Here is a 23,012-nt window from a genome sequence, read left to right as displayed (position 1 = left end):
CGTTTCATTACTTCACCTCTTCATACTTTAGGTCCTTTAAGGTGCCACTTTTCAGCCACGTTCTGTGGTTCCCCATAGCCTTCGGGAAAGACTGCAGACTCTTTGAAAGAGGTTTAATCTGATTTCTGCTTCTAATGCGTCTCACCCATCCGCTCCCCACACACACTCGAGGGGCCGTGCCTTTTTCTGCGGAGAGGAGTCTCCGTGTTTCTTTCACCTACTTCAGGTTTCTCCTGAGGTGGAACTTCCTCCAGAAAGGCCTTCCTCAATCAAAACACTGGGTGTAATATGCCCTCATAGTCATTCCCTGACTCATTCCTTCAGTAAATCTTCGTGTCAAGCACCGTGTCATAGGCTGAGGATACAGAAGTAAACGAGAAGGGGTGGACCTTGTCCTCACAAAGCTTATTCTGTTCTCGTCAAGGAAACCACCCAATATTCACACCTTTTTAAAAATGCTTTTTATTTGGAAACAATCACAAATTTATAGAAAGTTGCAAAAAAATTAAAATGGCACAAAGGAATATCTTATCCAGATTTACCTGTTGTTAACATTTTACCGCATGCGCATTCTTTCTTTCAACGTATATACATATTTTTTTCTGGACCAGTCACACACATTATGGTCTTTTCCCCCCCAAATACTTCAGTGTGTATTTTATAAGAGTAGGCCTATTCGCTTACATGGTAGTTACCTTCCTAAATTGACATTGATCAAATACTTCTGTATAATATTCCGTTCAGAGTCCAGTGTTGTTAAATGACTTAATAATGTCCTGTATTTCCCATTCTGGTGCAGAATCCATTCTAGGTTCAAACAATTGCATTTAGTTATGATGTCTCTTTAGCTTCTCTTGATCTAGAATGTTTACATAGCCATTCTTTGTCTTTTATGACATGGATACTTTTTGAGAAGTATAGGGTGTGTGCCACTTCCCCCCGCCCAACCCCCATAATAGAATCTTGCTCGTTTTTTGTTTATCCGATGTTTCCTTGTGATTCGGTTGAGGGAATACATTCTAGGTCATCACACCGCTTAGTAATGTGTCCTCGTGGGGGTACCACATCTGGAGGCCCATGATGTCCTTCCGTCCCTCTTTGGTGGTGATAATTTTCATTACCCAAAGTGTTAACCCAGGGTACCTGGGTGGCTCAGTTGGTTAAGCGTCCGACTCGCAGTTCATTAGTTCAAGCCCCGTGTCGGATTCTGTACTGACAGCCCGGAGCCTGGGACCTGCTTCGGATTCTGTGTCTCCCTCTCTCTCTCTCTGTTCTTCCCCCACTTGCACTCTGTCTCTCTTTCAAAAATAAATAAAGATTAAAAAAAATTTTTTAAAACAAAGTGTTAAGCCAGTTTCTTTACTGTATAATTAGTGGTTTTTGGTACCTCTTCCCTCTGCAGCTGATAAGTAGCATATCAGGAGGCACCTCAGGTCTGTGCAGATATCCTGATTCTCATCAAAATCTTCCCCTTAGATGGGGTATCAAGGGATGATTCTTGTCTGATCCAGTAGTATGAACTCAGGTTTCTGTTTTTGGCAGTGGGTTATAATCCATTACTGTCTTTAATTATTTTGGTGCTCAAATTGTTTCAGATTTGACCAGTGGGATCCCCTTCAAGTGGGCTCCTGTGTCTGTGAGGTGCCCTGTCATTTTTTCAAGCACTTCCTTTCCTGCACAATAGGATGTTCCAGGCTCTTCTTGTACTAACTCTGCTCTAACCCTGGTATCAGCCGTGTTTCCAAGAAGCCCTCAAACTCTTGTTTTAACACTCAGCACAACTGCTTACTTGTATGTCTTCCTCTGTTAGAGGTATTGAGAGCACATAGATGTCAGTCTTCCTCTTACATCTTCACTCAGCGTGAGGCCTGGCACATTTAATGTTTAAGTATTTGTTGAACGAGAAAATTGATTTTTGCTCTAGTTCAGCGACTAAAATCAGGTTCCAAAATTAGGATGCTGATGGGTTTTCTTTCTCCTCCCGCCCCCGTCTAGGAAGAAATGTTTACTATCTGGCGATGAGAAGTGGTGAAAACTGACCTCGTGCTGGTGTACAAACACTATGGGACCTGACACTTTGACCTCGTGGGCAGCCGGCCCCCACTGATAATGTGGGGAAACCATCAGGTCCACTGGAAAACACTAATCTGATCTTGGAAGTGGCCGATTGTGGCAGGATGTGTCGACGATGATGATGGCAAGAAAGCAAGATGTCCGCATTCCCACCTACAACATCAGTGTGGTGGGATTGTCTGGGACCGAGAAGGAGAAGGGCCAGTGCGGCGTTGGGAAGTCTTGCCTGTGCAACCGCTTCGTGCGCCCGAGTGCTGATGAGTTTCACTTGGACCATACCTCTGTCCTCAGCACCAGTGACTTTGGCGGGCGAGTGGTCAATAATGACCACTTTCTCTACTGGGGAGAAGTTAGCCGTTCCCTGGAGGATTGTGTGGAATGTAAGATGCACATTGTGGAGCAGACTGAGTTCATCGATGATCAGACTTTTCAACCTCATCGAAGCACGGCCCTGCAGCCCTATATCAAGAGAGCTGCTGCAACCAAGCTCGCATCAGCTGAAAAACTCATGTACTTTTGCACTGACCAGCTGGGGCTGGAGCAGGACTTTGAGCAGAAACAGATGCCGGATGGAAAGCTGCTGATTGATGGTTTTCTTCTTGGTATTGACGTTAGCAGGGGCATGAATAGGAACTTTGATGACCAGCTCAAGTTTGTGTCCAATCTCTACAATCAGCTTGCGAAAACAAAAAAGCCCATAGTGGTGGTCCTGACTAAGTGTGATGAGGGCGTTGAGCGGTACATTAGAGATGCACATACTTTTGCCTTAAGCAAAAAGAACCTCCAGGTTGTGGAGACCTCAGCAAGATCCAACGTAAACGTGGACTTGGCTTTCAGCACCTTAGTGCAACTCATTGATAAAAGTCGGGGAAAGACGAAAATCATTCCTTATTTTGAAGCTCTCAAGCAGCAGAGTCAGCAGATAGCTACAGCGAAAGACAAGTATGAGTGGCTGGTGAGTCGCATTGTGAAGAGCCACAACGAGAATTGGCCGAGTGTCAGCCGAAAGATGCAGGCCTCTCCTGAGTACCAGGACTATGTCTACCTGGAAGGTACTCAGAAAGCCAAGAAGCTGTTTCTCCAGCACATCCACCGCCTCAAGCACGAGCACATTGAGCGCAGGAGAAAGCTGTACCTCGCAGCCCTGCCGTTAGCCTTTGAAGCTCTTATACCCAGTCTAGATGAGATAGACCACCTGAGCTGCATAAAAACCAAAAAGCTCTTGGAGACCAAGCCAGAATTCCTGAAGTGGTTTGTCGTGCTCGAAGAGACACCGTGGGATGCCACCAGCCACATTGACAATATGGAGAACGAGCGGATTCCCTTTGACTTGATGGATACCGTCCCTGCCGAGCAGCTGTACGAGGCCCACTTAGAGAAGCTGCGGAACGAGAGGAAAAGAGCTGAGATGAGAAGGGCATTTAAAGAAAACCTGGAGACCTCTCCCTTCATAACTCCCGGAAAGCCTTGGGAAGAGGCCCGTAGTTTCATTATGAACGAAGATTTCTACCAGTGGCTGGAAGAATCCGTATACATGGATATTTATGGCAAACACCAAAAGCAAATTATAGACAGAGCAAAGGAAGAGTTTCAGGAGCTGCTTTTGGAATATTCAGAGTTGTTTTATGAGCTGGAGCTGGATGCTAAGCCCAGCAAGGAGAAGATGGGTGTCATTCAGGATGTTCTGGGGGAGGAACAGCGATTTAAAGCATTACAGAAGCTCCAAGCGGAGCGTGATGCCCTTATCCTGAAGCACATTCATTTTGTGTATCACCCAACCAAGGAAACGTGCCCTAGCTGCCCAGCTTGTGTGGATGCTAAGATCGAGCACTTGATTAGTTCTCGGTTTATCCGACCATCTGACCGGAATCAGAAAAATTCACTGTCTGACCCCAACATTGATAGGATCAACTTGGTTATCTTAGGCAAAGATGGCCTCGCACGTGAGTTGGCCAATGAGATTCGAGCTCTTTGTACAAATGATGATAAGTATGTGATAGATGGTAAAATGTATGAGCTTTCCCTGAGGCCGATAGAAGGGAATGTCAGGCTTCCCGTGAACTCTTTCCAAACGCCAACATTTCAGCCCCACGGCTGCCTCTGCCTTTACAATTCAAAGGAATCTCTATCCTATGTGGTGGAGAGTATAGAGAAGAGTAGAGAGTCCACACTTGGCAGGCGAGATAACCATTTAGCCCATCTTCCCCTGACGTTGATCTTAGTTAACAAGAGAGGAGACACCAGTGGAGAGACCCTGCATAGCCTAATACAACAAGGTCAGCAGATTGCTAGCAAACTTCAGTGTGTCTTTCTCGACCCTGCTTCTGCTGGCATCGGTTATGGACGCAACATTAATGAAAAGCAAATCAGTCAAGTTTTGAAGGGACTCCTGGACTCCAAGCGTAACTTAAACCTGGTCAGTTCTACTGCTAGCATCAAAGATCTGGCTGACGTTGACCTGCGAATTGTCATGTGTCTGATGTGTGGCGATCCTTTCAGTGCAGATGACATACTCTATCCTGTCCTTCAGTCCCAGACCTGTAAGTCTTCCCATTGTGGAAGCAACAACTCTGTTTTACTTGAACTACCGATCGGACTCCACAAGAAGCGCATCGAACTGTCTGTTCTTTCGTACCATTCCTCATTTAGCATCAGAAAAAGCCGGTTGGTCCATGGGTACATTGTTTTTTATTCAGCCAAACGTAAGGCCTCCTTGGCTATGTTACGTGCCTTTCTTTGTGAAGTGCAGGATATTATCCCCATTCAGTTGGTCGCACTCACTGACGGCGCTGTAGATGTCCTGGACAATGACTTAAGTCGGGAACAGCTGACCGAAGGGGAGGAGATTGCTCAAGAGATTGACGGGAGGTTCACAAGCATCCCTTGTAGCCAACCCCAGCACAAACTTGAGATCTTCCACCCATTTTTTAAGGATGTGGTGGATAAAAAGAACATAATCGAGGCTACTCATATGTACGATAACGCTGCCGAGGCCTGTAGCACCACGGAAGAGGTGTTTAACTCCCCCCGAGCGGGCTCTCCACTCTGCAACTCCAACCTGCAGGATTCAGAAGAGGATATCGAGCCGCCTTCTTACAGCTTGTTTCGAGAAGACACGTCACTGCCCTCTCTGTCCAAAGACCATTCTAAGCTCTCTATGGAACTGGAGGGAAATGATGGGCTGTCGTTCATCATGAGCAATTTTGAGAGTAAACTGAACAACAAAGTACCTCCACCAGTCAAACCAAAGCCTCCTGTCCATTTTGAGATCACAAAGGGGGATCTGTCTTATTTAGACCAAGGCCATAGAGATGGGCAGAGGAAGTCTGTGTCTTCTAGCACCTGGCTACCTCCGGATGGGTTTGATCCTTCCGATTATGCTGAACCCATGGATGCTGTGGTCAAGCCAAGGAACGAAGAAGAAAACATATATTCAGTGCCCCATGACAGCACCCAAGGCAAAATCATCACCATTCGGAATATCAACAAAGCCCAGTCCAACGGCAGTGGCAACGGTTCCGACAGTGAAATGGACACCAGCTCTCTAGAGCGAGGCCGCAAGGTGTCCATCGTGAGCAAGCCCGTGCTGTACAGGACGAGATGCAGCCGGCTAGGGAGGTTTGCTAGTTATCGAACCAGCTTCAGTGTGGGGAGCGATGATGAGCTAGGGCCCATTCGGAAAAAAGAGGAGGATCAGGCATCTCAAGGTTATAAAGGGGACAATGCCGTCATTCCATATGAAACAGACGAAGACCCAAGGAGGAGGAATATTCTTCGCAGTCTACGGAGGAACACTAAGGTAAGACACCAGTTTAGGAATGAATCATAGGAGTGGCTTGCACAGTGTCTGGGTGAGAGCTGACTGATGATGACGACGATGATGATTTTTCAAGGACAGCTTATTCTGGTTAAAAAAAATTGGTCGGTGTGTGCATTTACTCTCTGACTTGGTGTAAAAAAGTAGGCAGTGTCTCAGATTGCTACCGCTGGCAGCTCTGGAGTAGTAAGGACCTTGGATAGACAGCCTGAGTTTGAGTTGTCTTTGTCCAGAACAAGAGTTAGGTACTTCCAAAATGAGCAGATCGTGTAGAAATTGTCGGTGTCCTGACAGGTAGCCAAGCCAGTGACGATATGCTTGCTCTTCCTTTATGTGAACACCAGAATCTAAAGTTGCATGCTTCAGTCTCTGACTGCTAGACAAACATTTCATCCATATGCCTCTTAAAAGCTCCTTTTTCCCCTCACTGACCCGTAAGGTTGCTGCATCTTAGATTAGGAAACACTGGATGATTATTTTGTTTGCATATGCGAATGAGTGAAGGGTCTTTACGTAAGTGAAAAGTAAGAAGTAACTTGCCACTGTGAGTTATAAACCTGTCCCATATTTGTGAGATTGGAGTGCCCTCCAGCTGCATCATTTAAGTGAGTTGCTGTGACGGCTTCAGGTTTTATTTAGGGACCAAAGCAGGATGGGGAGAAGAGAAAGAAAGTAAACCGCGTGTGTTATGAGTGTCAGGCCTGCCATCAGATGGAGAGGAAACAGCAGCAGGTGAATCCTCTTTATCTTGTTTCGAATTGTGGTGTACAAAGTAGGGTGCCCTGTCCCCTTGGGCTTAAGATTTGAGACAGAAAAGGTATTTCCCAGATTTTTCTTTTTTTCCCCCCATTTAGAGCAGAGCGAAACACTCTGTTTTTTCAGAGAAAGACATCTTGGTGAGACAGGACAATAAAAGCGTGTTATATGCTAGCCCACGACCAGCCTTGCGACATACAGAATGAGGATTTCTCTGCATTGAAAGCTTTTCCTCCTCTCCCTGCCGTGAAGCAGCAGAGAACAAAGTCACTTGTCTGAAAACATTTCAGGGAACTTTGGAAGAAAGGATGCCAAAAACTTATGTTATTACAAGACGTACCAAATCAGAAGGATCTAGAGTTGACAATTCTGTTGTAAAGTAAGTACCACCTGGAGGCTAGTTCTGCAGCTCTTACTGGTTAGGAGGGCCCTTGCAGGTGGAGGAACATGGTTCCATGGCCTCACAGGGAGCGCACCTTCACTTTGTGTTCCCTCATAGCATACACAGTGGTTCCCAGTCACCATTGGCTGGAGTTTCCAGAACTTCCTCACCTGTGTAATTTTAGAAAGGGCAGGGCAGCATTGTTGTGTGTTCTGTCCTCCCCCCCCTCCCCGCCCCCCCCCGCCCCCCGCCCACCCCGAACTGAACATTAATAAATACCATAGGCATTCTCCTATTTGATTTCCCCTTGTTTTTTCTCTTGGATTCCTTCATCTGCCTTCAGTATTTTGTCCTCCAAGGGTTAGTAATGGGCAGACCCATTGAAAACCTTTCGTATTTATGAAGTCTGAAGTTAGCCTCACCTGCCTCCCAGTATTTCCTCAAAGCTCTCCTGTTCAATGATCCTGGAATCCAAACATTTTCAACGTTTTGACTTTCTTCTCTTCCTCCTCCACTCCTGATGAAGACTGTTACCAGAATAGCTTATCTGAATGCTGGCAGTCTTAATTTGTGGGGGTGTTTGCACACCTGGGAATTAGGAAGGTGGCATAATAGCACACTGAGTTGTAACTGATCTTCTGACTTCTAACTACATTTTTAACACTTGTTGAAGATCATGCTTTTAAGACACATTCCCAAACAGACCGTGCTTTAAAGAGCGCACACGTTAGGCTCAGCCGAAGACGGCCGGGGACCCTGTTTTTAAAGAGCCCTTCCTAAACTAGAACTTCCTTACCCTGGGTTGCTGGGTCAGCATGCAAGAAGTGATTAACTTCCCGTCTTAGTTATGCGGGCCACACCTCTTCAAGTCAAATAAAAATGACACCTCTGGCCCAAGAGCCATAGCGTGCCAGAAGCCAGTTCAGGAGTATCCTTTGGAAAGTGTGAGTAAAAGGTGAAACTGTCTTTTCCTGCCTCGGAAAATGGTGCTTTGAAATGAGTGTAGTTGCTTTGTCACCCTAATCCAGAGATCAGCCTTCATTCTCTTCCCCGTTCGTTCGGGCAAACCTCCTATTAAAATTGCTGCCTTAAGAAAGCAGACTGACACTTGTCTTACTGGAAAAGCAAGATACCATAGGACAGAGAATGCCAAGCCAACCCCTACGTGGGGGATTTGGCTTCTGATTTTTATTGGCGTGACACGGCAATACAGTATTTATCTGACGTGCAGGGAGAGCCAGTCGGTCATGGAAGATACAGTTAGTACCTCCCGGGTGCCAGAATGTTAGACACCACTGGGGAAATGGCACGGATCCTTCTTGCCCAGACCGTGGCTCCCAGTGGAGGCAGCGAGACCTCCACAACTCCTGGAAATAGGTGGTGTGCCCAGGGGGCGCTGTGTGGAGGCAGAGTGGAAATCCCACCGCTGGGGGCGGTGAAGGTAGTGTAGCGTGTGTAGTGATCAGGAGCTCGGGATCGAGGGCCTAAAGCCAAATCCCGACTCCTCCGCTTCCTCACTGGGACTTGGGGCGCGTGATTCACCTGCCATATCCCTTCGGCACAAAGGGAGAACATAGTGGCAGCTTCCTCATGTGGTGGTGAGAAACGGAATGAGGTTTTGCACGTGAAACACTCGGCGTACTGCATCTCGGACAGGTGTTAGGTATCGCAGTGTTATTTAACTAGACCTTGAAGAGTGGGTAGAACCGAAGAAGTGGCAGAGGTGAGGAACGGCTTGAAGGTGAAAATGTGCATGTCGTATTCAAGGAGAGGAGAGTGCTGGTCTGGTCTAGCCGAGGGCTTGAGGGACCAACTTCGTCCCTCCCTTTTGTGTAAGTTTTAACCCTGTGTGTTACTTAGCTGCTTTCTCAGCACTTGCCCTAGCAACAGCCCTAACAACAACAACAACAAAAAGCTGTGCTCTGGGTACCGATGTGATGTGGAGAAAGAGAAATTGCTCAGCTTCCCTTGGCCGATTTGCTAGATTAGCTCTTTACTGTAAAATTGGAGTTGGAGTGAGGGAATCGCTTTCATTTCTGTTAATGAAAGTGAAGACTGTAAGGCTGACTGTCATTCTGGGTCCTTTTCCCAGCTGAACCATTTAGCAACCCACCCTCATAGTGGGAGCCTTCCGCACTCAGCTGAATGAAATTGAAAATCTACGATTGCACTTCAGTGGGGCCCATGAATAGATGCTTTGTCTGTAAAGAGTTGGTGTTGCACATGGTCTCTGTCTCACAGTATCATGCGTTTGCAAAGATGAGATCAGGACCGGCAGGGTCTTATTTTAAAACCAAAAAAAAAAAAAAAAAAAAAAAAAAAAAACCCAAAAAAAAGAAACCACAGGCTGGGAGTCTTGGTCCACAAAATGTGCCTTTTGGGCAAGCTCAAGTTGCTGAATTTAGTGTGTTTGACCATGGATTTAAAGACAAGACATTATTGGCTATTCACCCTTCTATCTGATGTGCTCTTATCTTTGTGTTTAAAAAAAAAAAAAAGACAACAGAATGATAAAGAAAATCTTTCACTCACTGTAGCTACCACATGACAAGACAACCTATTGAAAAAGCAAACCAATTCAATCACGCATTGTTTGGTCTATAAGGCACCAAGTAACCAGTTTGACAGTTTGTGTCCCCCCCCAGTGAATTGGCTTATTTCATTGGATTCAGTGAATCGGCTGGTTGTTGGGGCTTTGTGTGGACACAGCTCTCATTTTGTGAGGCCTAGAACGGAGTTAAAGTTTCTAGTGTGAATAAAAACCAGCTGGGGAATTGGACAGCTAGCTCCCCAGGGAGGGATGTTGCATTTTGACAGACAAGCTGAATGGTATGAAATATGAGCTCTTTGTAACCTGCTCGGGAAAGACTCTCAGTGTGTGCTTCAGAAAAGGCTAGGCCTACTCAATGTGCTGTGAGGCCAAATAAATACCGTAGCCTTAAAGATGGGGGGGGGGGGCTACTTGACCTTGGATTTTCTGATTCCTGAAAGAATTGCATCTTTTAAGAGAAGGATTTTTGCTCCAAAGCATGTGCTCCTTCATTCATTTTGGGAAGGAAACCTCCAGTTCAGCGCACGGACGCTTAGTGAGCGGTGGTACCCCTGGCTTTGTGCTGAGGGTGCTGCGCGTGGTGGTGTGCTTATCTAGCTTACCGTCGAGGGATGGCGGATTTTAAATATGCGCTGACAGGTATTTTGAATACTGCCACAGAGGAGCTACAGGGTGCTAAGGGATTGTAGGGCAAGGAGTTTTAACCTCAGCGAAGGTCCGGTAAAGCTCCCCAAGGCAACAGTGTGTAAATGGAGACTTACGGAGTGAGGCGGACAAAGGCAGTGAGGGTGGAGGTTTTCTGGGGAGAGCTCTTGAGAAAACAGCGTGGAACTTGGAGCTGGGGGAAAGAAAGAAAAAATAAAAAACAACACGTGGAAGAAACCTAGAGTGGTTGCTGCGGAGAGTGAAGGGGAAGCAGGCCGGGGATGGCAGGGTTGCGAATACCGTGGGGTTTCATCCTTCCCCGGAGGTACCGAACGCGTGCTGTGCGCCAGGTGCGGCACCAGCCCTTTTCCAGTTGCCGCCGCCCATGTTGGTGTAGTTTTCTAAATGGAGGAGCTGAGATTTTTGAACCTGCTCTTCTGACTTCCGCTTCCAACGGGTCGGTAGAGTCCAGCCCGCAAGAAAGATGGTAATCTTCAATAGCCAGGCACGCATTTGGACCACTCAATCAGTCTAGTAATCTGTTCATTTCAGACAAAGGACTGTGATTATTATCTAAAAAAAATCCATTTCCCTACACTACCCCCTAAGAATGGCCTGGTGCTATTTGTTTCTGGCTTCAGAGTCTAGTTGAGTAGAGGACAAAAAAGGCGTGGGGACACTGAAATAGCGACTGGAACTTTGAGAAATTGTTTTGAGCTGGTGTCATGCGTTTTCTCAGTTTATTTTAAGCCCAAAGAACTGCTGTAGTGTGTTTTTGGTGACAAAAATAGACTATCTTTAACTATGGGCCTTAGCTTATAGCACACCTGTTCTTAAAAAAAAAAAAAAAAATGACAATGGGCAACCCATATCTAGTTTTCAAAGAGCAGAGAATTGCTCTGATCATCACTGAATCAACTTGTTCTCATCCACCACCTAGTGATACTGAAATGTCTTTTTAGGATCCAAATTATTTCAGCAGGAGTCAAGAATCACCTCTGCTTCCATAGAGAAAGGTCTTCTGAATGCATTTTATCCAGTATTTGAGAAGAGGCAAGCAGATATAAACTGACCTGTAACTCTGGGAAGTCCGAATTCAGTGAGTGTTGGATCAGGCAGGATGTTTGTAAAAAAAAAAAAAACTTTCCTGGGACTAGTGGACCCTCCTTCCTAGTTAGCCCGCTGTTGCATTGGCCGTTCAGTCTGAGACAGCAGCAGGGGCTGACCCAGATTTGCCAGACTTCATGCCTTTCTAGAGCAACAGGCTGTGGTCTCGCTTGATTTGGGGCCTGTGAAGGGATGGCACATGTCTTTTCCCATCCTGGGAGAGGATTAGGGATGCTAGGAAGGCAGAGACTTTATGCTGCTTCCTTTCCCAACCCTAAAAAAGATGCCCCAAGACAGTGGGTGACCTGGCTGTAATACTAACTGGCAGCGTGAAGGAGACCAAGTCTAATAAGCGTTTGTGCTTTCATAACAGACTTTGCCAGTGAGAACAGATCCACCCTCAGGTTTCCTCTTAAACTTGGGCTTAGATTTTTTTCAGAGCCAGAAGAGGGAGCACCAGTTAACCAAGAATACATTTGGGGCACGAGTGAGTAACGTAATTGAAAAGGTTCTTTTGAAGCTCTGTTGGAAATAAGAACGAATCATTACTCATCAGAAAGCTGTAATGTTGAATACAGAATGTAAGAGGTGCTTTGGGGGAAACCTGTAGTCACGTTGTGTATGGAATCTTTTGGTTTTTGTAAGGCTCCTCCCAGTTTCCCTTAATCCAGAGTCAGCCAGTACACTGCTTGGCAAACCGTGGCGAGAGGGGAGGGCCTCTCGAGGGCTTTGCTAATATCACTCTTGGGAGGGAGAACTGTTCTCATTCAGAGGGCACTATCCCTGTCCCAGAATACATTCTGTCTATGGCATTCCTCCTTTAAAAAAAAAAAGAGAGAATCCAGCAACCTGCATTCTGTTTTTTATTTCCTTCATTAGATAGGTTACCAAGCATTTAAAAGACTGCTAGGTGGTACAGCTGTGGTGATCATATGTTCTGACTTTAAAATCTGGTTAAATAACTTGACATGTATTAAAGGTATTTTATAGAGACCAGGAGAGAATATTTGAAGTTGTCAGCTCAAAATCGCTAAATAGCTGTACCTGCTATTCCCACAGAAGATAGAATGTTCTTTATCCAGAAGGAATGGCTGAGCTCTCCATGGGAGCCGTGGGAGACTCTTTTCCTTTGTGGCTCAGTTGTTACTGAGCCTGATGTCTAGATCAGCTTTGCTTGCCAGGGATATATCTTTCTTTTACCAGTTAGATTGTAAGTTCGTTGAGGGGGATAGAGGACTTTGGTCCTGGGATTAGCCCTGCTGCTAGTTTGCTCTGTGACCTTGGGCATGATTCGTTAAAAAACAAAAATGCTAAGATCCTTACTGAGTTAAGTAGGGTAACAGTCACATGTGTACATAAATGACTGTCCTTTATCCAGTGGCCACACAGTGACATAGGGAATTCACCACCTCATCTGGTTTTTAAAAGGGAGTCTGGGACGGTAGTGCCAGTATAAGACCTTCTGAGCCTCGCCTCCTCCATCCGCGGGAAAGGAGCACAATTTAGGAGAAGAAAAACTTCTGTACATACAGAGATCGTCCTCATCTCAGCTAAACTCGAAAAAATATAAAGAAATATTGGCCCTGTGCACTATTGGAAACTGTTTTTGTTCAGGAAATTTATGGAGCGCCTACTGCATATCAGGCCCTGGAACCCACTCATCTTGCAGCCTGATAGAAAGGGCCCTTCTGTCAGTCGCTTCTCATTCTTCGCATGGCATTCGAACCTTTTTCTTGTCCCCGTGGACTCCAGAGGGACCCCCGTGGGCTTACAGATGTCTTCCTACTCCACCAGAGTTGGGAGTTTCCCTTTATGCTCTTTTCTTGTTTCGAAAGCCAAGGGGCCAGTGGGAAATTCCAACCACCGTCTCTTCGCAGTGCCGTCCTGGCAGAAACTATTGGTTCGTTTCTTTGTTTCCTTTGCCACCTGGGTATTATCAAGACTAAGAATCGGGCCTGTTTTTAAGGAAGCTGAAGTAAAGAACAATGCACTGTGTTGCTCGTTCAAAAAATAGATCCATCCAAAAGCACAAGACGAAGGTGGTTCCAACTGACCCGGTCCTTGGTTTTTGTCATGGCATTTCATCATAGGGTTCACGTAGGGGAAAAAGGGGCTTTGGTGTTTATAGATCACTAGCCTCTGGAGCCTGGCTCTCTCAGTGCTGGGTGTGACTCTCTCAGAGCTTGATTTCTCACCTGTAAAATGGTGCTAATAACCCTTACCCTGAAGATGGTTGTAAGGTTTCAGGTAATTGTGCAAAGTACCTAGCAGTGGCCTGCACATGGCCACTCCAGATTAATCACTGGTTTCCATTTTTGACCCAATAAGACTCTAAACTTAGAGGCACAGATGTGTAGATTATTCTCAGGGCTTGGTCTCCTCCGGCTAGATGCTTTTTTTCAATTCAGCCTGCTCTGTGAGTGCCCTCGAAAGAAGATTGATGTTGGGATGGTGTTACTTTCTCCTCTCCAAGAGCCTGCTGCTTGGAGGGCCCCAGGGACTCCATAATGAGCGACCCACGTCTGACCGGGGACTGAGACAGCTGGCAGGCCACTCACAAGAGTGGCGTTTCCATCTGACATGTGCCCAGTAACCCTTCAGGTGCCTGATGTGGTGTTTGTCATACCGGCAATCTGGCCCACCTCTTAGTGTGTACCACAAAGTCCGATTTCCTTACTAGAAAGGTTTGGAATTCGTTGTGCAAGAATCCCCGTCCTAATTTTGTGACACCCTGTAGAGCCTTCACTTACTTCTAGGAGGTGTTTTGACATTCTGTAAACCAGGGTTTGTTTAAATCTGAGAGGGAGAGTCCATGTCGTTTAGTAACGGGAGTTGATCCTGTTGTTAAAGCTTACTCTCCATTTCTGCATTTTGTAAGTTGAAGCACTGAACTCGGGTCTTGGATTCTTTGGGACGAGAGGCATAAGGGCAGTATCCAATTTAGTCCTCCATCGAATGGCAGAATCTCCTCGACAATGGTGTGGCAGAGGTATGTAGTTTGCAGCCTGTGCTTGGAATATTTATACAGAGCAGTCCCTTCCTTTTTAAACACCTGGCGATTTTGTTTTTCAAATTTCTCTTTATATTGAAGGCCAAAATTGCCTGTGTTCTCTTCTTATCTCTTTCAACATAACCCTTTGGAATCATATAAAATAATCTCTTTCCAAGAGATAGTCCTATAGCTGTATGAAATAGCTGTCATCATGCTCCATTCCTTCCTTTTCCAGCTTAAAGATCCCTGGTATTTTATGTGAGTGGGCCTCTATTACACCTTAGAAACTCTCAGATTGTCGGTGTTCCCTTAATCATTTATTCAGCTATCCATTTATTCATTCTGCCTCTCCCAGGACCTTTCAGGGAAGGGCCGTGAACCATAGTGGTTAAGAGAGCAAGTTTTGTAGTCAAAACTGACTTGGGCAAGTAACTGAATTTTTCTACGACTCCGCTTCATCTGTAAAATGCAGTTATTAACCCCACACCCTCGGAGCTGTTGTGAGTCTGGAATGAAATCATACATCTAAGGAACTTAAGCAACGGCCCAGTACGTAGTATTCAGTTGATAGATGGTAAAGTTTCTAGTTAACTTAGATTGTTAGAACACACCTCATCATCTTGTTCTGGTATTGAGAAGGTGGAGGAAGGAAGTATAAGATTAAAATTGATCGTTTACTAGAACTGTGGTTAGAAGGCTTGGTAGGGGCGTCTGGGTGTCTCAGTTGGTTAAGCGTCCGACTCTCAGTTTCAGCTCAGGTCATGATCTCATGGTTTGTGAGTTCGAGCCCCACATCGGCTCTGCGCTGACAGTGCAGAGCCTGCTTGGGATTTTGTCGGTCTGTGTCTCTCTGTCTCTCTGTCTCTCTCTCTCTCTCTCTCTCTCTCTCTCTGTCTCTGCCCCTCCCCTGCTTGTTCTCTCTCTCTCAAAATAAATGAAAATATAAAAATAAAAGTAAACTTAATTTAAGAAAAAGAAGGCCTTATGGTGATTAGGAAAAAAGTTCCATTTTTTATTCCTTAACAATTTATTTGGAAGCATCAGTTTTATTGAAGAACAATACTGTTGTCAGTTTTGACAGGGAAATTCTGCAAGACTGAGATTGATAAAAAGAATGTCGCTGAAATCCAGATGGTCTTCCTTGTATATTCAGAATCTGTAGCTAATAATTTAAACTGTATGGCATTTTTAAGGGAGAGCATCGCTTGACTCATGGTTATCCGGTTGCCACGATGTGTGACAGCAGAAGCACTCACCCCTCTCTTTCCTCGAATTACTGGATGGCTCCTGTGAGGCTAGGCACTGAGCCAGGTCGCCCACATTTCACCCTCAAGACCACCTTGTGAGGAGGCCCTGTCCCTGAGATGCTAATAAGTCACTTATCCAGAGTCTCAGGACTTGTCTGTCGGGATTCAGACCCAGGTCTGCTAAGATTTCAGATCTTAAATTCTTTATGTTATACTTCATATAAATAGAAGATGTCAGGGAGAGAGTCTAGATTGGTTAAATTATCTCGTGTGAAGATACATCATAAATCACTCATTTGCTTTTCCTTATTTCTTTGGTAAAAAATCTAGGTCCGAGCCTGTTTGCCTCTGGCAGGCAGTCTGGAAGGGGAAGGAACAGTGGCCACTCCCTGCAACCTGAGAGGCGGTGTGGCTGCGTTGATGAGGAGTGGGACAGGGGCAGGGGTGAGCCTCGTGGAGGCTTTGTGGTTCTTCTCTGGAACGCCAAGATCCATTCGCATGGCGGTACAGTCTTCCAGACTGACCCAGTTAGCAGGCTCTGTGTAGAGTGGATTGTCTTTGCCTTTTGGTGGTCGTTGCGGGTAATGTCAACCGGCTTAGAGATGGGCTTGTGCCTCCTTTCGTGTACGTTTGCTTCTCAGTTGTTCTTTTTCTTTGGTGCTTGTTTGCACAGGAAGTCCTCTGAGAATCTCAGACTAAACAGGAAGCGATTTGTTCCCATATAAATAGAGGTACCAGAAGGAACGAAGACGGGCAGGATGAGGAATGCGAACGGTTGACCCTGGCTAGTTAGTTGTCCCCTCCAGTGGATTTTATGCAAAGATCCCTAAATACTTTCAAGTTCATAGGTTGCGTGTATTTGTAATAAATCTGCCCTCTAATTTCATCTCGTTAACTTGCACGTGAAACCGAATTGGCGGAGCTACACCTGGGTCCATTTGCCTTGCTCCTGTTTGGTGACCCTTTTCCTTAGTAGATATTTTAACAAAAGTCCAGAATTTCAGGTGCGTTTTTGTCACTTTTAGGAAATTTACCGTTTGTTCAGAGCATTTTTTCCTCATGTGAGCTTCAAAATAAAAGGATTGAATAATTTTGGAGCAGAGTATCTCAGAGAGGTCTATGAGCCTGAGCTTTGGAGACAGACCCTCCAGGGTTTGAATCCCAGCACTGTGACTTACTAGTTGTGTGACTTAGGCACGTGGGACATTTTTCCTTGATTCAACGGAATGTCGTGAGGTTTAAAAGAAGTAATATTTGGGACCTGGCTTGGTACACGGTGAGCTCTCAAGTGGTTGCCGCTGCCGCTGCTCCTGCTCCGGAGGAAGGGGGCTGCTGGGAAAGAAGAGACAAAGTATTACCTTCTTTGTCATGTTTGCTCAGTCGGTTTTACCCTTTCCTGATTCGGAAGCCGTTGAGACTTAACCCCGGGCTAATGTATGGAAGGGAATTCTCATTTGGAGCTTCCAGCCGTAGCAGAACACATGCTCTATTTCTTTTCTGGAAAGAGGAAATTACTCATTCTCCATTCCATCTTTTATCTTTTTAAAGATTTTAGCCGTCTTGAGTGTATGACATTCATTATCCATGTGGGATGTTTGGAAAACTTCCTGTTTACTCCAGGGCACCCCTGATAAAGGATGTGGATAGCCATCTCGTTGTTATTAACTCAACATGGCCTGCTTCTTCTAAACACCTTTGTGTTGATAATGCAGTCTCACACTCAGGGTGTGACTGTGTGTCAACTGGCTGGCATCTTGTGTGATATTTGGAGGCTGGAAAATACAAAATTAGTGAGATGAGCAAATGGATCTCTATCCTGCTTGGAGTCTTCCCAGCAGTTTCCACACCACTGTGAATTCCCTTCTGGAAGCTTTAGCTGATGTTTAAGTTGCATGTTGATATTCACTTTGTTTTTGTTTTATGCTTTCTTTTCTCTTTCCTGTGCAGAAACCAAAGCCCAAACCCCGGCCGTCCATCACAAAGGCAACCTGGGAGAGTAACTATTTTGGGGTGCCCTTGACAACTGTCGTGACTCCAGAGAAGCCCATCCCTGTGTTTATTGAGAGATGTATTGAGTACATTGAAGCCACAGGTAAGAGTGTTGTTACCTCAGAGCTGATCGTGGCTTTCACTGTCTACGGGCTACTTTCTGGCGAGCTTAGCCATCTGGAGACTCTGGGATCAGCTCTCCTTAAGCGTGAGATGCTTTCTGAGAAGGAGCTGAGCAGTCTGGACAGCTGTCAGACTTATGGGTCTCCATCTGCGTGTAGTTTTGCGGCTGTTGTACGGGATCCGTGAGACCTTTCCGTGCACCAAGCAGCGTGTTTTCAGGCCTGCAGCTGTGGCTGGTTAGGTGCTTTCTCTGTGCTCCCTCAGCTCCCCGTCAGAGCACCCACCCTGTTTGTCTGTGGCCTCGAAGATCTGTCAGCCGCTGGAGGGCGGGGAAAGGGGCGTGTTACCGTTGTGTCCGCAGCCCTGTCCTGGGCACAAATGGCAATAAACTTTGGCTTAATAAAACGAAGGAGTAGTCGTGACTGTTGCAGACCTTGGCCTTTGATCAGGCGCCTGGGATTCATTATTGATAGAATTTTTGCCCTGGGGTAAAAAAAGCCCAGCTAAGGTCCTTGGATATCTTCTGGTCAGGCAGCTGTATTTCAACTCCACTGACAACTTGGCGTTACTGCGAGGAACAACTGTCTTAATGTTTTCTGCATCGTTCTCGAAGTGACAAATTTGCGCCTGTATTGAAAACATTTATTTGTTCATTAAGTGTTCTCGTAACGTGTCTCTTTGGCCTCCCTTTTGCCATTGTGTCCCTTGGTTTGGTTTTCTCCTGGATGCTCTCAGAGCTGATGGATGAGCTTTGAGGAGAAGGTAGTCTAAGCGGGTGCATGGTTAGGTCAGTTCTTGGGCATTAGCATTAGTAGTTGAGCTCAAGAATATGGGCTTAAACAATTTGAAACCAAAGTAGGGATTAGAGCCTCCCTCTGTGCTCTGATCCCGGTGTTCCCTGCAATGATGTTAAGTATTGTATGGTGTGCACAGCCCGCGGGTGCTGCAGATAATTTCAGCAGCATCCTAGTAAGCTGCGTGACGGTGTTAATATTTACGTGGGATGTGCCAAACCGGGGAAAATAGGTTTCAAGTCGAAGCCTGCTAAAGCAGACTTCGTGGTTATTTCCGGGGTTTTCTCTGCAACACGCCAGGGTTGAATCACGGTGAACACTTTGCCTAATCTAACAGCGGATCTGCAGCTTTGTTTAGTCCGTTCTGTCCCCAGAACGGGGACACTTCTGTCAGTGTCCATCTTTTTGACACGGGTCTTATAGATCAGTTTCTTTCTGGCACCTCTCCCTTGTGCAAGGGGAAAAACTGCACAAAGGTCCAATTCAGGTGATTGAGGCCTTTACATGCTGACCTGGCACTTCAGAAAGATACCCTGTGTCATTCTGGGGGAGGGGAAGGTTGCTTTCTCCTTACCTTTATTTTCAAAGTATTTTCGACTTACTGGAAAAATTACAAGTTTAAACAAATCGGAAGTTACAAAAATTCCCAGGTTCCTTCAGTGTTAGTGTTTTAGCACTTTCCCCCACACCATGCTTTCTATGTAGCTAACGGTCTGAAATATTTGAAAGTTTGCAGATCTGATGCAGCTTTACTTCTGACTACCTCAGTGGGTAATTCCTAAAAACATTCTCTTACATAACCGCCGTGCGGTTATCAAAATTAGGACGTAAACATTGACCCAACGCTAACCTGTCCTCTGTTTTCACTTCATTAGTTGTCCCATTAATGTCCTTTATGGCAAAACACAAAAATATTTTGGGCCCGGGAGCTAATCCTGGACCACATGTTAGGTTTAGTCGTCGAGTCTCGAGGCTCTTTCAATCTAGAACAGTTTTTAGTCTGTTTTTCATGGCCTCAATAGTTTGAACTACAGATTAGTTATTTTGTAGGACGTTCCTCCTCAGTTTGGCGTTTTTTGGGGGTTTTTGTTTGTTTGTTTTTTGGGTGTTTTCCCCACGATTAAGTTCCTATTTGCACCTTGGGCAGAAACAGCAGGGAAGCGATGCCGTGTCCTTGTCGGTGCATCGCACCATGTGACACGTGATGTCAGTTTGACCCATCGCCGGTAACGTTCACTTGGACCCCTTGGTTAGGGTGGCGGTGTGGGCCGAGCTTCTCCACTGCAGAGCCACTCTCTCCCCATCGTTTGACTCCCTGGTTCCTTCAGCGTTGATCAGTCGGCATTCTCCTGTCAGGGGGAGCCTTCCCTTTGTAGGGGGAGCCTTTTGTGAACGGCCTCCTCAAGTGGCTCGCCTGTGGTAGCACAGGGTGCCTCGGTGTCACCCACATGCGCCCTAACTGGGCACAGCAGTGGTCTTGACCAACCCCTCCCGCACCTTGCTTCTCTCGCTCTTAGACTGATTCGCTTTTCTTTTTGCAATTCAAGTTTCTTTATTTTGAGAAAGAGAGAGAGCGAGCATGAGCAGGGGAGGGGCAGAGAGAGAGGGAGAGAGAGAGGATCCCAAGCAGGCTCCGCGCTGCCAGTGCCGAGCCCGACACGGGGCTCGAACCCACGAACCGCGAGATCATGATGTGAGCTGAAACCACGAGTCGGACACCTGACCAACCGAGCCACCCAGGTGCCCCCACTTTTCGATATCCGATGACAAAATTATACCTCTCCTTGCCCTTGGATTTATGAATCCTTTTGGGTATGAGGCTTTACCAGCAGCCACTGCCAAGCTGCTGCTTTTCTTAAAGTTCTCTTAGACTGTACCACTGTCCGCCCTGTCACCAAAAGGCTTGGAGCTTCAGGATCACCTCCGATCAGTTCCCAAGTCTGTCACTTCTACTTCCTCATCTCTCGGCTCTATCCTCTCTGTTTCATTTTTGCTTCCCCACCATCACCCCCCTCGTCTTGATTATATGACGGTTCCTCTACTAAAAACCTCTTTTTACTGCCTCATTGCCTGCCAGGTGCCGGCCTCAGCAGTCTTGCCTCCTCCCATGCCTGGTGCTGTTATGGTTGTCTGCCCGCCTTCCTGCCCCCTGTCTTCCTCTTTCCCTCTCTCTCTTCTTTCTTCCTTTTCTGTCCTCTGCTTTCTGTTTTATGCTACTACAGGCATTAATTTTTAACTTGTTTTACAAGGTGGGTGGCTCAGTTGGTTGAGCGTCTGGCTCTTGGTTTCGACTCAGGTCATAATCTCAAGGTTTCGTGAGTTTGAGCCTCACATCGGGCTCTGCACTGGTAGTGTGGAGCCTGCTTGGGATTTTCTCTCTCTCTCTCTCTCTCTCTCTCTCTCTCTCTCTCTCTCTGCCCCTCCCCTGCTTACACTGTTCCTCTCTCAAAATAAATAGACTTTAAAAATTACTCTTGCAAGAATACAAGCAGGATTTCTTTGTATTTCGCTGCTTTGCATGGGTTCTTCGTGTGGTTTGAAATGTATCCCACATTCCTCCTTGCCTCTGGAACTTGTCCTCATTCTTCAAGACTGCCCCACCCCCAGTAGCCGTTGGATGCAACCTCCCCAGTAGTTCTCAAGCATGTTTTCACTTCCTGGGAACAGGATTCTCTGCTCTCCTTGTCTTCTGAGAGTGTGGTACACAACATACATTACTGTTGATTAAATGAGTGGTCTTCAGGCTGGAATACCTTAATTCCATTGTTTTCTTCTTTGTTTTCTTTGTCCTTTTAAAGTTTGATTACATCCCCTCTTTGGCATTGGTTTGTACTTTTATAGAATTTCAGGGAAAAAAGTTAAACATGGAATCTGTGAATTTAATTTAGCATGTGTGTTTGCGGGGGGGGGGGGGGGGGGGGGGGGTTTTTTCGGTTGTGTGTTCTTTTCCCTGGAAGGATTTTTTTCCTCTTAGTAAAATTAAAGCATGTTCGTTGTAGAAATTCAACAAAAGCCAAAAACTGTGAAAAAGGATTTAAAGAGTCGTTGATCTTCCACTTCGTGAAACCACTGTTAATAGTCTGATATAGTTCCTGATAGTCTTATTTCTCTGTATGTGTGTGTCGATTTTTATTTTTACATAATTACATAATGCACATTATATTTACATATAAATATTATATTTACATATCTACATAATATGTGGTATGATAGTTCTCAAAAATTTTTTTAGCATAACTTAGATGAGGCAAAAGAGCCCTGACTTTACCAGCTTACCTACTCCTATTTTCCTGCAAGGAAAGAATTCAGTAACCAAGAGGTGGGTTGAACGACCATTTTTTGAGAATCTCTGCTTTTTATTTTTATTTTTTTTAATTTTTTTAATGTTTATTCAGGTTTTGAGAGAGGGAGAGAGAAAGAGAGAGTGCGAACAGGAGAGGGGCAGAGAGAGAAGGAGACACAGAATCCGAAGCAGGCTCCAGGCTCTGAGCCGTCAGCACAGAGCCTGATGTGGGACTCGAACTCACGAACCATGAGATCACAACCTGAGCCGAAGTCAGATGCTCAACTAACTGAGTCACCCAGGTGCCCTGAGAATCACTTGAAAAAAAAATTTTTTTTCAAGGTTTGTTTATTTTGGGGAGAGAGACCAAGTTCTAGAGGGGGAGGTGCAGAGAGAGGGGGAGACCCAGAATCCAAAGCAGACTCCAGGGTCCCAGCTGTCAGTACAGAGCCTGACACGGGGCTCGAACTCAGGAGCCATGAGATCACGACCTGAGCCAAAGTCGGACTCTCAACCAACTGAGCCACCCAGGTGCCCTGAGAATCACTGCTTTTTAAATCAGACATTGTTTTGTGAGTCTGTGAAGATATGGCTTTTTTTTTTTTAGTGTGAAGATCTAAGTAGTTTTACTAAGTATGCACGAGCTGGGTAGCATCCCATCAAGCAAGCAGAGAGGATCTCCCTCAAAAATACAACGTTCAGTTGCCGCACGACGTTCCGGTAAAATAGATTATTTAACTATTCCCCTGTTTGGGGGCTCATGCAGCATTTTCTCCTGACGCACGTGAAGAACCAGATTCGCTGGGACAGACGTTTTGGGCTAGTGATACAGAGCTTCAGATCTGCAGTTAGGCCCGGTTTAGAATCGTTCCGCCTTACGCCCATCTGGAAACTGAGGGTGATGACAGGACCTGCCGCTCGGGCTGCCGTGAAGGTGCCGGCAGACTTGCACGGAGGCGCCGAGTGTGGCGCGTGGCCCAGGCAAGTGCTCAGTATGTGCCAGTTGTCGCCTTCGCCTCACCAGGAGTACATTTGGTTCTTCTTCCTATTGCCTGTCAGACTGTACCATAAATGTAAATATCTGTGACTTTTCTTTGCTCTCCAGCTTTCCCCCCCCCCCTTTTTTTTAAGAGAAAGAGAGCATGAGCAGGGAAGAGGGGCAAAGGGAGGGAGGGAGGGAGGGAGGGAGGGAGGGAGGGAGGGAGGGAGAGAGAGAGAGAGAGAGAGAGAGAGAGAGAGAGAGAGAGAGAGAG

At 46.0% G+C, this 23,012-nt stretch overlaps 1 protein-coding gene across 2 annotated transcripts in view; it reads left to right on the top strand.

Annotated features, from left to right (window-relative positions):
* Positions 1-23,012, top strand: part of ARHGAP35 (Rho GTPase activating protein 35) — a 119,368-nt gene that overhangs the window by 42,937 nt on the left and 53,419 nt on the right. Inside the window, exons 2-4 of one of the 2 annotated variants that reach the window (XR_007455634.1) lie at positions 1,996-5,872; positions 6,745-7,025; positions 17,518-17,607. Coding sequence is in view for 1 of the 2 variants with exons in the window: in XM_049621078.1 (XP_049477035.1) it covers positions 2,189-5,872; positions 17,518-17,662 (3,829 nt within the window). In the remaining variant the exon portion in view is untranslated. Of the gene's footprint in view, positions 1-1,995; positions 5,873-6,744; positions 7,026-17,517; positions 17,663-23,012 lie in introns of those variants that run through there. The other variant, XM_049621078.1, reaches the window with a different exon arrangement.

This window comes from Panthera uncia, assembly GCF_023721935.1.
Source record: "Panthera uncia isolate 11264 chromosome E2 unlocalized genomic scaffold, Puncia_PCG_1.0 HiC_scaffold_19, whole genome shotgun sequence".
Taxonomy (NCBI): Eukaryota; Metazoa; Chordata; class Mammalia; order Carnivora; family Felidae; genus Panthera; species Panthera uncia.
Note: the sequence above shows the minus strand (reverse complement) of the source record. Positions and strands in the feature narration are given on the sequence as shown.